General features: G+C 45.6%; 1 protein-coding gene across 1 annotated transcript; it reads right to left on the reverse strand.

Moving 5' to 3' along the window:
• Positions 1-7,828: 7,828 nt before the first annotated feature.
• LOC135827153 (hemicentin-1-like) lies at positions 7,829-14,188 on the reverse strand. The gene is made up of 6 exons (XM_065339679.1): positions 13,993-14,188; positions 13,395-13,679; positions 12,461-12,745; positions 11,281-11,565; positions 8,409-8,693; positions 7,829-8,127 (listed from the first exon to the last, which is right to left on the reverse strand). Exons 1-6 carry the CDS (start codon positions 14,186-14,188, stop codon positions 7,829-7,831), a joined length of 1,635 nt encoding a protein of 544 aa, XP_065195751.1.
• Between the last annotated feature and the right edge of the window lie 1,872 nt (positions 14,189-16,060).

Here is a 16,060-nt window from a genome sequence, read left to right on the forward strand (position 1 = left end):
CATGTAGGACGGGTACGAACTTACTATCTTTCGGGGGGGAACTGTCTTTCGGGGTGATAACCTCGGCAGTGGAAAGTGTATTTTTTATAGGGGGTACTAAGTCATTGGGGAGAACTAACGGGGAAATACGGTAGTAGTGCACTGGTGATCCGTGAGTACAATGCAGTGCTACATCATAGCACATAGTAGTAGTAAGTAGTAATATTAGTACGTTGTAGTAGTAGTAAGTAGTAATATTAGTACCGGTAGCACCACAGTCTACACTAGACTACAGTCTGCATTGTCTACAGTTGCACAGTGACAGTGTGAACTCACAACAACATCCACACGACGTGACAAATACTAGTACTAGTGTTACTGCATAAGCAGAAATATTCATCTGGAATTTAATTTCGTCTTTTTCGTCCAAGGAGCTTTTGGACTAAATTAAATGTAGGACGAATATCGATTTGTCCAGCTTTTCTATACACTCTTATGATCCATGGACGAAATTTTCAACCGGACGAACTCCTTTTCTTTGGAGTTGGACGAAATTATTGACCGACGAAATTTTCTGCCTGTACAGTAGTAGTAAATAAATACTGGTATAATCAAATCATCCGAATCCAAATCATTCTAGTGCCTCTTTCAACGCGACAATGTCTCTCCAAAAGTTGATTGAGAAAAGCTGCTTCTCCAGTTGTTGATCCTTTTCTCCCTGATGCCACTGACGAACCGACGCAGGAGAAACGAAATGAACTAGCTGCTGTCAACAAGGTAGTGGCGAAAACTGTTGATGCGGAGGTACACACACCTACACACACTTATATATACACACACACACACACACATGTTGTAACTCCCTTTCTCTACCAGCTCCCAGTCCCGTGCCATCTCCACACTTATACAAAGGGACGACGATAACTACATTTAGAGGACTGTTTATTGACACGACGAAGAAACACAACTAGACATGACGAACTCAAGACGAAGACAGCTTGAACTCTCAAGACGAAGACATGATGAACTCAAGACGAAGACAGCTTTTCATACCACAGCAACACGCGCATGCACCAACCATGACGTACACACGACGTACACAAAATAACGTACTACAACATAACTCCCTCCCAAGAGTAGAATCGTCCTCGATTCTAATTATAAAACAGAGTAAAAAGAGGAAAAGATCACACAAATCACTCAATCATACCACACCAGTCACACCCATAAATAAAACACCTCTGCCTGCACTGCAGATTATTAAAAACTCTGTCCGCCCACCCAGAACACCAGCCGCGATCGCTGTCACACGTGTAGGAACTGATAACCTCAAAACTCTAAACTACTTCACTCAACACACCACCTCACGATCACGCAAAAATTCTAAAATGTGAGAGCACAAATCATAGGAATAACAAAAAGAACAAAATCCACTGGCTCTGTGGGGGCCTCTAGTTATCCTCATAGAAGAGCAAATCAAAAAGCGAACAGAACACACGCGCTGTGCGGGCGCCTCTTTACCCTCGAGGAGAGCAAATAATAAAGAAGAAAATGTTGGGAGAACAGAAAATACACAACTCACATACTCCTCACGTTCACAACAACACACGTACCCTCTCACCAACGAAACTCCTCACGCCGTCTGCCATGTCGTCCGCCATCTCAAGGAGCGCTGCTCACCGTCCACATCCTCACACTGCAGCCTTCACCTTCCATCCTTCTTTTTTTTCTGTTTCAGTTTTTCTTCTGGGCACAGTTTTACGTCGTGTCCGGGACCACCAGTGACGACGACTGTCAAGAGACGGGAGAGACGAATGATGAAGGACGAGGACGACGGACGAACTTCTTGAAGACGGACGAAACTGTGACGATAGGACGACTGGAGATGACATCGGAAACTGGGAGCGAAGGCCACGCAGGACGAATCCAGAAGTTGACGTTTACAAATTTCTATCACCGCTGCCACCAATGTTGTAACTCTCTTTCTCTTCCTGCTCCCAGTCCCGTGCCATCTCCACACTTATACAAAGGGACGACGATAACTACATTTAGAGGACTGTTTATTGACACGACGAAGAAACACAACTAGACATGACGAACTCAAGACGAAGACAGCTTGAACTCTCAAGACGAAGACATGATGAACTCAAGACGAAGACAGCTTTTCATACCACAGCAACACGCGCATGCACCAACCATGACGTACACACGACGTACACAAAATAACGTACTACAACACACACACACACACACACACACACACACACACACACACACACACACACACACACACACACACACACACACACACACACACACACACACACACACACATACACACACACACACACACACATACACACACACACACACACACACACACACACACACACACTTACTACATGCGTGACCTTTCTTCTGAGTATGCACATTTCTCTCGCCGCCGTCCTTTCTGCCCGTAGATCCGCCTATGGAACCTAACACGCGACTCTTGGCTGGGCGATGCGCCGCTCTTTGCGACGTAGGACTGTATGTAGAGGGATCATCATAAAACATGACCGGAGACATTGTAGTCGGTGTGGCAGAGATGCTCGGAATCGGACTTCTGTTGACACGATTGCACGGTTGAAAACCTTGGCCTGCCAGAGACAAACACAGCACACAAGCATACGCAGGACACCGGAAGCAGTTTTCAATAGGTTCGGCCATACCATAATTATTATTATCTTTCTTACTTTATGTATGGTATGGCTGTGACCTGGGGCGTAGCTCGCACATCTGTGCTGTGGTGACTATGTACCAGAGTACATCTGTGGTGTGGTGACTATGTACCAGAGTACATCTGTGGTGTGGTGACCATGTATCAGACTGTACATTTAGAAAAGCGATCCTGTCAGCTTTTCTATTATTGTGTTCACATGGCAAGAAAAACGACACCGCTATGCTACGTAAGTTTCTACGTAAGGTGCTCGGTATTTCACTTAGGCTACGTAAGTCTCTACGTAAGGTGCTCGGTATTAGATCTACCAACGAGTGGTAGCCGCGTGCTGTGCACGTGCACGGCAGACATTGTGTTGCAGCGCATGTCCGTGTTTGGATGTGCATGCGCGAGGAACTTTCTCCTTTGGAACTGCTTCTTGTATGAGCTGTTTCGGATATTTCGTCTCCTGGCCTGGCTTATTTCGTTTCGGCGCTGCTGAGACCTTTCGCAGAATATTACTCAATGACAGGTAAGTTGACCAGTTCCCTTTGATTCATTTGCTTGTGTTGACTCTTTCATTTACGAAAAGTGTGCTGATTTTGGGCGGAATGCAATAAATAATGGAAAAGCTGACAGGATCTCTTTTCTAAATAATTAATTTAGCTTTTCCGCTGCCGAGGCCTCCTTTTACGGAATACTCGATGACAGATGATCTCTGAGTTGACCGGTTTCCTTCGATTCATTTGCTTATGCTCACCCTTTCATTTACGGAAACGTGTGCTGATTTTATTCGGATTTAGATCCATTTTTATCTCTTTGCCCTTGTCTACAGTGTGCGAAGAACGCGAGTTCACCTTCTTGACGGTAAGGCTTATGTTAGGTGTGTTGTCGAAATACTCATATTCATTGTACAATGGTACGTTAAAAGTAAGGCACTGGTCAGTGGCATACTATCGTTGGCAGTTCCCAATCTGGAGGGAAAGGTTCAAGAATCCATTGACCGAGTTTGCAAAATAAATTCGCATATCCGGGAAAATCATTGTGGAGAGGTTCAGTAAACTTGTTTGCTTCATACGAAACAAGCCAATGGGTGCAGTCTCGTGAAGATCTCGCACTTGTATGATTGGATTTGTTTACTCTAGTCTGGGCTGTTTGATTTATTATTTGTGAGTACCGCCGAGATTGCAGTGCCCCAAATAAAGTTTCGTGCCGCCAAAGCAAGAATTACGATCTGCAATCTGTTTGTAGTACCTGCAAGAATGTGCTGTACATGTATCGTACATTCTCTGTTGCTGTTTCAGTTGCCGTCATGTTGCTAAAGAAAGGTTCAGTAGAGAGGTTCTGCAAAACGAAAATTCGAACGAAGTTTCGCGACAGTCCTTGCGAAAGTGTGTACGAATTTTTGCACGAGCTTTGCGTTCTGCACATTTTCGTAGTTTGCGCGGGCCAAGCGCACGTACGCCATGACCCGATCTCACGAAAGTGTGTACGACAGTTCATTTCGCGTTCCCTGCTAGTTTCGCGTCCAAAGTTGCGAAAGTTCGTGCGAAGTTTCGCACTTCATGACGTAGAACGAAAGTTTGTACGCATTTTCGTTTTACAGAACCTCTCTATAGCTCTAGTGACTCGTTTCTTTCATACGAGACGAGTCAATGAGTTGGTGTGGCTTAGAATCTTTCGCTGTAGAAGAAATCTATTCGTATGTCTATTGGAGAAATAATTGTATTCACTGGTTATAAAATAGGTTAAGACAAACTCACACAATAAATACCATCGGTCCCTTGGTGTTCGTCCTAAAGAGGTTCGACTGAATATCATTCATACTCACCAAAAGATGTGCAAGATTTTATTATTATGGAGTGCCTTTTTTTATCTCTCAGTACCTCCAACCATAGCCTTGCCCCATTTATCCTCAGGATCAGTGTAGTTGTTGGAACGAGGTGTCGGACTCAGCAATGTATTTGTTTACATTTTAATACATGTTTATTGTTCCTCCTTTGCTGTGTTGTTTTAGAAAATCGTGGACTAACAGTCATTGAACTACTTCCAAAAGTTGTATCGACATCAACAGGATTACCATTTCAGTGCAATATGATGCAGGATGACCTTATCACGATAACCCATGATTATAAACCATTATAAACACAGAATCAACAAAAACATCTGCGACACGCACCTGGCGCATGGCTACATTAAATTTTCTCAAATAAATCTGATCGAGGGTGGGGAAATCTAAATATCTGAAAGGCAAGACAAATTTATGACAGTCATGAAATTCTGCAACAGCAACATGCACAGAATGACCTCCGTATAAAATAAAAAAAGGATCACCACGGTCCACCACTACTCACATGTTTCCCCGCAGAAGAACATGCTAGTGCCATTTTCTGCAAGAAAAGGCTTGCACATCAATGCGTATAATACGGTGTTGATATGATGTGAAGGCCATCATTTACTTATTGATATAGGACATTCCATTGATTGGTGACAGAAAAAAAAGAAAGAAATTATAGCAATAAAAACTGCTTCATGGCAGTTTTCTAAAAAAAGTTATTGTGTTCTAGTCCATGGACCCCGTCTAAAAAGTAAGAAATTAACAAAATGTGATAGCCGAAAGTTAAAATTTCACACAAAACCTCACAATAATCACACACACAGAATGAAAAGCTACATGTAGAAGACCTTTTCCCCTCGTGATCCTCTTTCCTATGCATGCATGACATGCATGTTGCCAATTGTTGGTGCAGTACAAGTTTAGTGTTGAAAGCAGCATTTCAAGTGTTGTGATTATTGTGAGGTTTTGTGTGAAATTTTCACTTTCGGCTATCACATTTTGTTAATTTCTTACTTTTTAGACGGGGTCCATGGACTAGAACACAATAACTTTTTTTAGAAAACTGCCATGAAGCAGTTTTTATTGCTATAATCTGTAGTGTGGTGACCATGTATCAGACTGTACATCTGTGGTGTGATGACCATGTACCAGACTGTACATCTGTGATGTGGTGACCATGTATCAGACTGTACATCTGTGATGTGTTGACTATGTATCAGACTGTACATCTGTGGTGTGGTGACTGTGCACAATTAGTTTTATTCATTGCTATTTTACACACATAATTATGTGTTTACACAATACTGGTATTCTTTACCTGTTAGTGCAACGGAGAGCGATCGGTCACGCTTCCTTTTCGACAGCTCTACAAACATGTAGGTAGCCATGGCAACCAAGACACACCCAGTGATCACACCGCTGGCGATCCACGGAGCGCTGCTCGCGGCGGTGCTAGGCGGCAGTGGCGGTTCATTGCCCGCATCGGTGCTGAAGTCAACGAACACGCTGTTTACGGATACCGTGATGGTCGTGTTCCAACGTGGCTCGCGTGCGTACGTTGCTACGCATTGATAATACCCGCCGTCGCTTTCGTCGACGGGCGTCAGCTGGAAGCTGACTGTCCAGCTGTGCAGCATCGAAGAGTCAGTCGGTGCACGCCGTACGATCAATTCCGGTATGGCCGTCTGACTTCGGTGGTCGTCATGGTGACGGTGGCTCCAAGCCAGGGATATGGGAGCTGGAAAACTGGACACGGAGCATGACATGGTTGTGTTCGAACCGTAGCTGACCGTCAGCTTGGCGGGTGTGAGGTAAAACACCGGTGGCACTGCGGGTAGGTGGAACAATCAAACACAAATGCACACACCGTAACTACTAAGGGCATCATTTTGTAGAGTTAATTTTAATTTTATTCAACGTATTCAAATAACTTCCCAAATAACGGAGAGGAACTCGTGGGGAAATTTTGAAATTAGGGTGCAAAATCCTGCAATCTGGGCACTTTTGGCATTGTGTTAAAAAAAATTGGTCCGGTTGCTACGCGCCTGGCCTGTTCACAAGCACAACATCCAGTGGGGCCTGGGCCAAGCAGCCACAGTGCAAGAAAAAAACAGACTGGTGCCAAATATAGCTGAGACTAAGGATTGAATTTCTGCAGCTAGGAAAGGGTGGTTGCTCCCCATACTGGACAGGGACGCCGAAAGATACTTCAGGGTGGTACGGTCGGCCATCTGAGGAATACTTGAGGGGGTCTCTGCTGTTTTTTTTTATTGAAATTAGAGTCCGAATGGGTGCATTTTATTAATTCACATGGTACCTGGGGAAAGTAGTGGTACGGTTAATACCGACGTGACCGTAGCGTGTCCAACGCCCCTGTTGGAGCTCGCGCCTTTCAGCCGATGGTTTCTCTGTGTCCTTGCAAAACATTCCTTTACCTCTCACAATGCAAGTCTGAAGGGAATGGACGTGTCCACCTGAATTCCTTATTTCTCACAATGAACACTGTGTACAAGTTTCTTTGTGATTTCTACCCACAACTTTATCTTAACTTACCGTTGACTACGATAGGCTGGGTTGTATTGAACAAGAGTGGAGCACTCTGCTGTCGTGCTGGTGTACGATAGCTAACCATGCAGATATATCTGTCATGCTCACTGATGCTCACATTGCGCAATCTCAGCGAAGCTGAACGCCGCAACAGCCCTCCAGCTAAAGTGGTGACGGGAGCGGTCACTACTGATATGAGGCTCGTTGCATCGGCAGCATGCAAAGGGGCTAATCGTCGTCCTGTATCTCGTTCAATCCAGTAGAGATCATCAACAGCTGGAATACTACTAACTCTGCAGTGCACGGTGACATCTTTACCTTCATCCACATAACTGACTGGTGTCTCAAATACTGGTAGAGCTGTGGAGGGAAGAGAGAGAGAGAGAGAGAGAGAGAGTGTGTGAGAGAGAGAGAGAAAGACAGACAGACAGACAGACAGACATACAGAGAGACAGACAGACAGACAGACAGACAGACAGAGAGACACAGAGACAGACAGACAGACAGACAGACAGACAGACAGACAGACAGACAGACAGACAGACAGACAGACAGACAGACAGACAGACAGGCAGGCAGGCCGACATACAGACAGACAGACAAACAAACAAACAGAAAAAAACATCCAGAGAGACTGTCAGAGATACAGGGAGAGAGATAGGCAAACACACAGACAGACAGACACCATACTGGCATGCAAGTATACAGACAGCAAACCAGACAAGTGAACAGACTGAAAGACGAGCGAATGAAGAGACAGACAGACATCAACAGAATTTACCCTGAACGTCCATGGTGAATGCCACACTATCAGATCCTGCAGCGTTCTTTATCAAGATGGTATAAACTCCCCTGTCCGAGGGCATCAAAATTGTGAGACTCAAGCGCAAGCCATTGCTGGACAATTGCATCCTGTCTGAGCTTGTGTTCATCGGAAATCCATTGTGCATCCATACGATAGTAGCCAGTGGATATGGTGTGTGTTTCAGGGTGACGTGAAACGTGATGTTTTCATCCCTTAGTTTGGTAGTGTTCAGGGTTGAGAATGTGGCCACCGCTGGAGGAACTGGAGGGAGAAGAAAGCATAACAAACGTTTCAAGCATTATGTAATAATCAATTCAAGGTCCAAAAACTAGCTGTCCACAGATTGATTATTAAACCACCTCGTCTCGGCTTTGTTGAGCACTCTTTCAGGTTATCGTACTCGCTCGATTAGAGCCCTCTCTTGAATAGTGCCCAGTTTGCAAGGGCCAGTGAAAAAATACAGCCTGAATAGTGCACCCCCCCCCCCCCCCCCCACATGGATGACAAGCTGACATGAGAAGTAGAATAATTTCAAAACTTACCCTGGACATCCACAAGGAAGATCACTTTTTCAGATCCTATGCTGTTCCTGATCAAGACTGTGTACATTCCTCTGTCGGAGACCGCTAGATTTGTCAAGCTCATTGCCAAACTATTGCTAGACAACGTTGCCCGGCTCCCACTAGTGTCGACCGGCAGTCCGTTGTGCAGCCATGTGGTGGTTGGCAGAGGTTTGGGTGCGTACTTCAGGGTAACGGTAAACGAAACGTTTCCGGCGATCAGCTTAGTACTGTTCAGAGTTGAGAATGTGTCCACAATTGGAGGAACTGCGGAGAAAAGAAAATGCAAAAAGAAAAGGAGGCTGTGATTTTTGTGTATGTGTGCTCGTGTCTGTATGGATGGTATGGTACTGTAGGTCAAAACATTTTCGGCGCTTATTTATTTTCGACTATTTTTGGCCTGGTCATCCTTGGCCGGAAATTTTTTGCGGCCGAAATTTGGTTTTGCAAGGTTCAGTGTGACAGTGTATACAGGTGGCAGCAGTACAGGCTGAAAATTTAATGCGGCCGAAATGGATTTTAGCCCTGGGAGGCTGAAATATGAATGGGCCGAAATGTTTTGTGGACTTACCGGTTCCAATACACCACACCCGTGATGTGGTGTATTGGATTCCATACTGGCCGGGTCGTTGCTACTTCTTCTCGACTTACCCGATGTAAAAAAATTAATAACTGCATGACTCCGACTAATTCTAGCGTTTTGAAGTCCACGATTATCGAACTTTTTTCACGAAACGAAAAAATTTCGTGATGGGGTGGGAGGGGGTTGACCAATTTCGTTTCAGAAAACTTCGATACATATACATGGCCGTAGGAGCAGTGACACACTTGCGACTTTTGTTGTATACGCATGTATATCTCAACATTTTTTTACGTTCTGAGGGGGAGGGAGGGAGGGGTTGGGTCTAAACTAAAATAATTCGTTTGGTGAAAAAAGTTCGATATTTGAGCCCCGGCCAGCGAAAACCAGCACTTGTGTACTTGATATCAATCATCAAAATGTGACGTCCAAGTTTGGGACGCGCAGTGAGCTGGCTTTTGAAGATTCTTTTTCGATCGAGTGGGTGTCTTTGTTGTCAAAGGAGTTTCAAGTGTCTTCAAATGTCTCTGGTCAATTGATTTCAGCGCTAGGTGAGACCTCCTCAAACGGAGGTTGAGTTTAGACACAGCGATGGCGACAGGTGTCGCGACAAGGACTTAGGTCCAGAGTTGTCAGCGTCAGACTCCCTGTACGAAGCGGCGCTGAAAGTTAGTTCGCGATCGGAATTATTTCTTTGGTGACGATCTCGCTGAGTTTGTCCAGCAGTGGCGAGTCTCATATGCATAGCAACGAAGAGCCCTCATAAAATCCACACTGGATACTGGTGGCGACGATAGTCAGTGCTGGAGTAATAGCGACTGCGAGGAGAGGCTAAATGTCGACCCGCTGAGCGATCCGTTTTTCTACATCGACAACAATGATGTTGCAGATACTGATGGAGGGCTTCTCACGTCGCAAAACAGAGCGTAGTATTATCAGTACTCTACCTTGCCAGACGACGCCAAGCTGGCTGCTGCCTGTGCTGAGAAAGGGGATTCCTAAAAAGTCAAACCGGCTGAACGCTTTGGGGCAACATCTTCACGTGCTACAAAACGCGAGTATTCACTCATATCATTGAAATACAATTATGCTGAAATCATGATCAGAGTGAAAGTGTGCAAAGGAGTGGATGTCAGTGGTATTGGTCAGTACATCTATCAGTATGGCAAGCTTTGGGACAACACTCAAACTGCCCGCACAGAGGTCCCTGAACACAATTTGGAAGGCCAGCCACCAATCATCGTTTTGCACTCTGGTGTTGTAAAGAAGGTAGTGGTCTATACGGAATATCGTCACACTTCTAAACTACTCATGCCTGCAGCACCAAGAGGGCAAGCCTGACTTGCATTCTATTTACTTACATGTACCTGTTCCACATCACAATCAGAAACTGTAGGATCAACTTGCATGGAGTCACTGGGCATGGATGCTGCGCCAACTGTACCGAATCTTGACCTGTGTGACTTCAAACTCTATTTTTCATGCTTTCGCAGATCAGATTGTCACCAAACTTGATAACTTGAATGAGTGTAGAATCAATTTCGAGCGAAAAAATAATTTTTGAAAAATTACACATGTTCAGGTTTCTGCTGGCTGGGGCTCATTTACGGACGGCCCCTAAGACAATTCTTTTTGACCTACATCCACAAGGCTGATTTGTTGAACCTCTCTAGGAAGCAGGCAGGCATAGTGGGATGGTCTAAAAACATGATTGAGAGACAGAGAGTTCAAGTCCTGCTTGGAAGCGGAGGGATTTTTCCAGCCGTGTTGCGACCCACAGTTAATTGGTAACTCGTGGCCTGGCACGAGGGAAGCATGGAAGCAGCGAATGGGATTTTCGGTCTTTGACCACTTTGGTGGCGGGTCTGATCTACTCACCTACCACTGCTTTAGGAGCTGCATCTGCGCATTGATCATCCCAGCAGATGCGGATGCGGAAAATTCAGTCTCCAGCCGAGTCTCGCACGAACCGCGAATCTTTTCATTCTCTTCTGGGAGTCTGATTGTCAGATCTGCATTTGTTTCAGAAGTGACCACGCTGAAATCTCCCCTTTGACTTAGACTTCCACCCGCAACATTCATTTTGTAGAAGTGTGTGATCGCTATTGGCTGAAGTCTCTCGCATACACGGGAGGAAGACAACCGCACTTGATGGACGGGCAAGTGATCTGGGAAGAGTGTAAGGTAACTATAGCAAAAAGCAAAGTGCCCATTCGCCATTTCATGCGCGTGGAACCGTTATGAACACAGGTTGACACGCAAATCAGCACTTACCCTGAACATCCATTGTGAACGTCACGTTGTCAGATCCTAAGCTGTTCTTCACCAAAACGGTGTAAACTCCCGCGTCCGAGGGCGTCAAGCTGGTCAATCTTAGTGATACGCCATCGCTGGACAATTGCATCCTGTCTGAGCTTGTGTTGACTGGAGATTCATTGTGCGTCCAAACGATATCGGCCAGGGGATAGGGTGTGTGTTTCAGGGTGACGTGAAACGTGGCATTTTCACCAAGCACTCGTGTGGTGTTCAGGGCGGAGGCTGTGTCCACAACCGGGGGCACTGGAACGGAATAGAAATACAAGGGAAAAAGAATATTGTATATTCTGGAGTATACGCCGCACCCCGCTCTCTGTAGACGAGGTTGGTGATGCTCCGACGCGGCCACCACCAACCTCGTCTACAGAGAGACACCTTCTCGTGACACTGGCATGGTGATGACAGTAACTATTGTCAGCTGACGAGCTGAGAGAGGGACGCCATGTGCAGAAGTTGACAAAAAGAAAGGAAATACAACAGAAAACAAAAGGAAGAAGATCAATTCAAAAACAAACACGACGTTACAACAACATGAAGACTTGAATAACTCCCCCTACTAACTCCCCCTACTAACTCCCCCTACTAACTCCCCTAGAATAAGGAGGGTGAAAACCGGGCCTAACGCTCATATGGTTCAGGTGGCTGTGAGACCGGGGCTCTACCAACCGTGGATGGTTGTAGTAAGGGATGCTGTTTCCAAACACGGTGTTCCACCACCTTGCAATATGCTTCGAACACACATTTCCTGACACACGTTTCCTGTGCTCTATCCACTGAGCTCTAGTAGTATGCTGTTTAACTAAAAGCGCGTGTCTACGCGTGTCTAAGGTTTATCTAATACACGTACACATGTGCGCGCGCACACATACACACACACACAGACACACACACACACACACATGTACATACACAGACACACACACAGACACACATTGGCGCGCCTGGTTGTGATGAAGCCGAGACCCAAGGTCGGCAGAGCATCCCAGACCACGCCACCACTCCCCTTATTCATGGCTCACACATGACGGGTTTACGTGGCTCTAGTAAAAATAAAATAAAAAAACAGACACACACAGACACACACAGACACACACACATCTAGAGTCAATAAGCCAACCATACCAATTTCGAAACGTACCGTAAACATCCAGGAAAAACGTGACGTGTGCCGACCCTTCTGTATTGCTCAAAACAAGTGTGTACGATCCTCTATCGGTGCGCTTCACTTGGGTTAGAGGAAAGGACACACTATTTGAGAGGAGATGCGGACCAGGTTGAATGATTAAGATCAAGAGTCCGTTGTGCAATACACTGAAAACTGGGGTTGAATGTGCTGCACTTTTCAGTCCTATGCTGAATGTAATACTCTGGCCGAGCAGTCTTGTGTTGTTTAGACTGGAGTGCTTCACTACAACAGGACGTTCTGCAAAGGAAACGTAGAGAATAGGGAAGGTGAGAGAGAGAGAGAGAGTGTGTGTGTGTGTGTGTGTGTGTGTATGTGTGTGTATGTGTGCGTGTGTGTGTGCATATGGTGCAGTGGTATGTGCAGTCGATTTCCAATCGAGAGGTTGCGGGTTCAGTTCCCGACGATTATGGCCGCACACGTCTTTTTTCTCTTTCTCATTCTCCTAGCTCTTCTTTCATTCTCCTGGGTGGTTACCAACAGCCAGTGTATGCCGGAGTATGTAGTGTGGCGTGTGTGTGTAAAAAATAAATGAAAAATAAATAAATAATGAAAAAAGGCATTCACTGGCCAGAAAAGCCACTTCAATCAGCTATGTGGTGGATACTAGGCTAAAAATTAGTGGCGATCAATTCATCAGCCTTGCAAGCTGTTCAATGATGTAATCCCAGCACAAGTTGCTATGTCTAACATACCTGTTCGCTATCATCGCTTCCGCGATGGGCAGGTCTGAGGTCTGAGGTGTGTGTGTGTATGTGCGTGGGTGTATGAGAGAGATAGCCATAAAGATAATCATAACAATAACCATGACAATAGCCATGACGGTAGCCATGACTGTAACCATGACGATAGCCATGACTGTAACCATGACATCCACCACTATACTGACCTATAACAGCAAGGTAGAAGACTAACGTCTGACGGCCCTTAGAGTTGCTCACGGATACCGTGTATTGGCCGGAATCCGTAACGGTCACATTGAGGATTTCCAACCGCAAGAGGTCACCGGACAAGCGTAATCTTCCCTTGCTTGTGGTCATCCGCATCCTATGGTGAGACCAGAAGATAGTGGGAGGTGGGTAGGGTGAGTTTAGCAGCGTCACGTTCAACTGGACGTTCTTGCCCACTGGTACCTTTACCCAGGATGGCGAGGATAATTCCACTTTGGGAGCAGCTGAAGACAGAACATGAGAATAGTGAAAATCTCTTACCAATACAGAGTACGAATGGACTCGGATGGAGAGCCAAGGATAAATGTATAGAAAAGAAAAAGGACCAAAGAACTACAAGTTACTGTGTAAGTACAAATTTCCGTTCACTTAATCTTTTGTTAGATCACTCCACCAGCAGGCTTGTTACATACTAAGTTTCGTTGTTGGTCCAGGTTTGTCACCCCGAACATTCAGAACAGAAAAAAAACTTTAGTTATTTCATGCCCGTAACGAATGTAGCGAAAGTTAATTCCAAGCGAAACTTTGCACTTATACAGAACACTATAGTGTCCATAACACCAGTGTCCCCAGGGTCACCACTAACACCAGTGTCACCAGGGTCACCAGTGTCACCATGGTCACCAGTGTCACCATGGTCACCAGGGTCACCAGTGTCACCATGGTCACCAGGGTCACCAGTGTCACCATGGTCACCAGGGTCACCACTAACACCAGTGTTGTGCAATGTCATCGCATGAGCTGATTGTTTAGTAACTGGTGGTGTTAGTGGATATTATAACGTAACTTGTAGTTCCTTGGTCCTTTTTCTTTTCAATACAATGTACATGGTCATCTCTTGCTGCGTACATCTAGAGTGAGAGAGAGAGAGGTGCTATACACAAGAAACTGACTGATCCCCGGGCCAATTATTCGGTATTGAGCTACACTACGTTTCGTAGTGAAAAAACAGACAACACAATAGGGCCCTGTACATTCAATACCCAACCGGGTCTACAGGATTCTACGGGATTTCTTACATGTCAATGTGGATAAGGTTTACCGGGGTATGAGCCACACTTATAAGCCACACTGCATTATAAACTGAATCTATAGATTTTTTTGCCACAAAACACAGCCATCTACCCTACATATCACGGCTGCTTTTTTTGCGAAATTTTGACATTTAACAAGATGGCAGCCAAAAGTCTCGATTGGTCTCGATTGGGCTGGATTGGCAAGAAAATTGACTTTTAAAATTCTCAGCAGCCGATTTCGCTGTGGTTTTCGCTCGATTTAGAAAGCTGCCAGGCCAGGTTTACCCGGAATACCCGGAAAACAGGTATTCCTTGTTCCTCTTGAAACTAGCTTTCCGCTGGTACCTCTCATGCCCTACTTCCTCGCAGGAACAGTTTGTTCCGCGTTGCACAAGTCAAGCCTTCTTTCTTGCTCGTTGCTTGATTCATCGTTGACATGCCTGCCTCAAGAAGCCCTTTCAGAAGTTTTCCCAGTCTAGCTTTCAGTTTTCCCAGGTAGAGGGCTATCTTCTGGCTATCTTCACCAAGTTTTATCTCGTCCCATGCACAAACTTCAGGTCCCGTGCGTGCGATGCTGAGCTACCTTTTCATGCGATTTAGGGGACAGGTGGCATGGCGCTGGAGTCGCTGTTGATTCCAGGAGGCCGAGGCCGAGGCCTGGTGGAAACTGCCCAGTAGACATGTGGGGTATTGCTGAGAAAGGCAGCAAGCACACAGATAGCCCCGAAATTGTGATGTAGATCCAATTGTGCGTTTGTTCGAGTGCATATCGGCAGATTTGAAAGTTGCACCCGTGATCCCGACGAGGAGAAGCTGAAAATCAGTGCGTGTGTCAATATCCAGACTACCAGGGATAGCTTGGAGAGGTTCGAAAAGGTCAGGATGCTGGTTGACTATGGCAGGAGTTCCTTTTACCTTCCTTCTCTCTCAAATTGTCTGGATATTGAGTATCTCGCTCGAGCGCTTTCAAACAATAAATCCTGGTTTGACTTGCGAAATCGTGGAACCACACGGAGAGTGACATGAGTTTCATCCCAAAACGCAAACTCCCATCGTATTCATGAGGTTTGTACCGCGTTACGTAAATCGCACTAAACGACGCCATATTGTTAAATGTCCGTGCACGAACAGCTGTGATATATCACGGTTCATTTAACCAGCAAAGTATAAGCCTCACCGACTTTTTTTAGGGTGGATTGGGAGTGTTTAAACCACGGCTTATGCTCCGGAAAATACGGCACCCATCCCCATGCACAATGAGTGACATGTCGTAAAATGTCATGTCAAGTCGTAGGCTCTCTCGCCTCTTTTGCTAGCTTGTCTCGCCACTATTCACCATAGTCAACATAGTGATAAATTTCATCCCATTGATGCGTTATTTTCGTCCGATAATTATGTTCTTTCTTTTTTCTTTTTCCTTCTCTTGCCATGGCTGGCTAACGCCCCCTCCTTTGCACTGGCTTCTGCCATTGAATGATGAAATGAAATAAAAGTCAATAGAAAAATAATCGCTCCAACATGCTGGCCACACCACAACACATACCGTAGGCCGGGACGGTCACGCTCCGAGTGATTGACGACGGGAAGCA

The sequence above is a fragment of the Sycon ciliatum genome, chromosome 11 (genome assembly GCF_964019385.1).
Source record: "Sycon ciliatum chromosome 11, ocSycCili1.1, whole genome shotgun sequence".
NCBI lineage: Eukaryota > Metazoa > Porifera > Calcarea > Leucosolenida > Sycettidae > Sycon > Sycon ciliatum.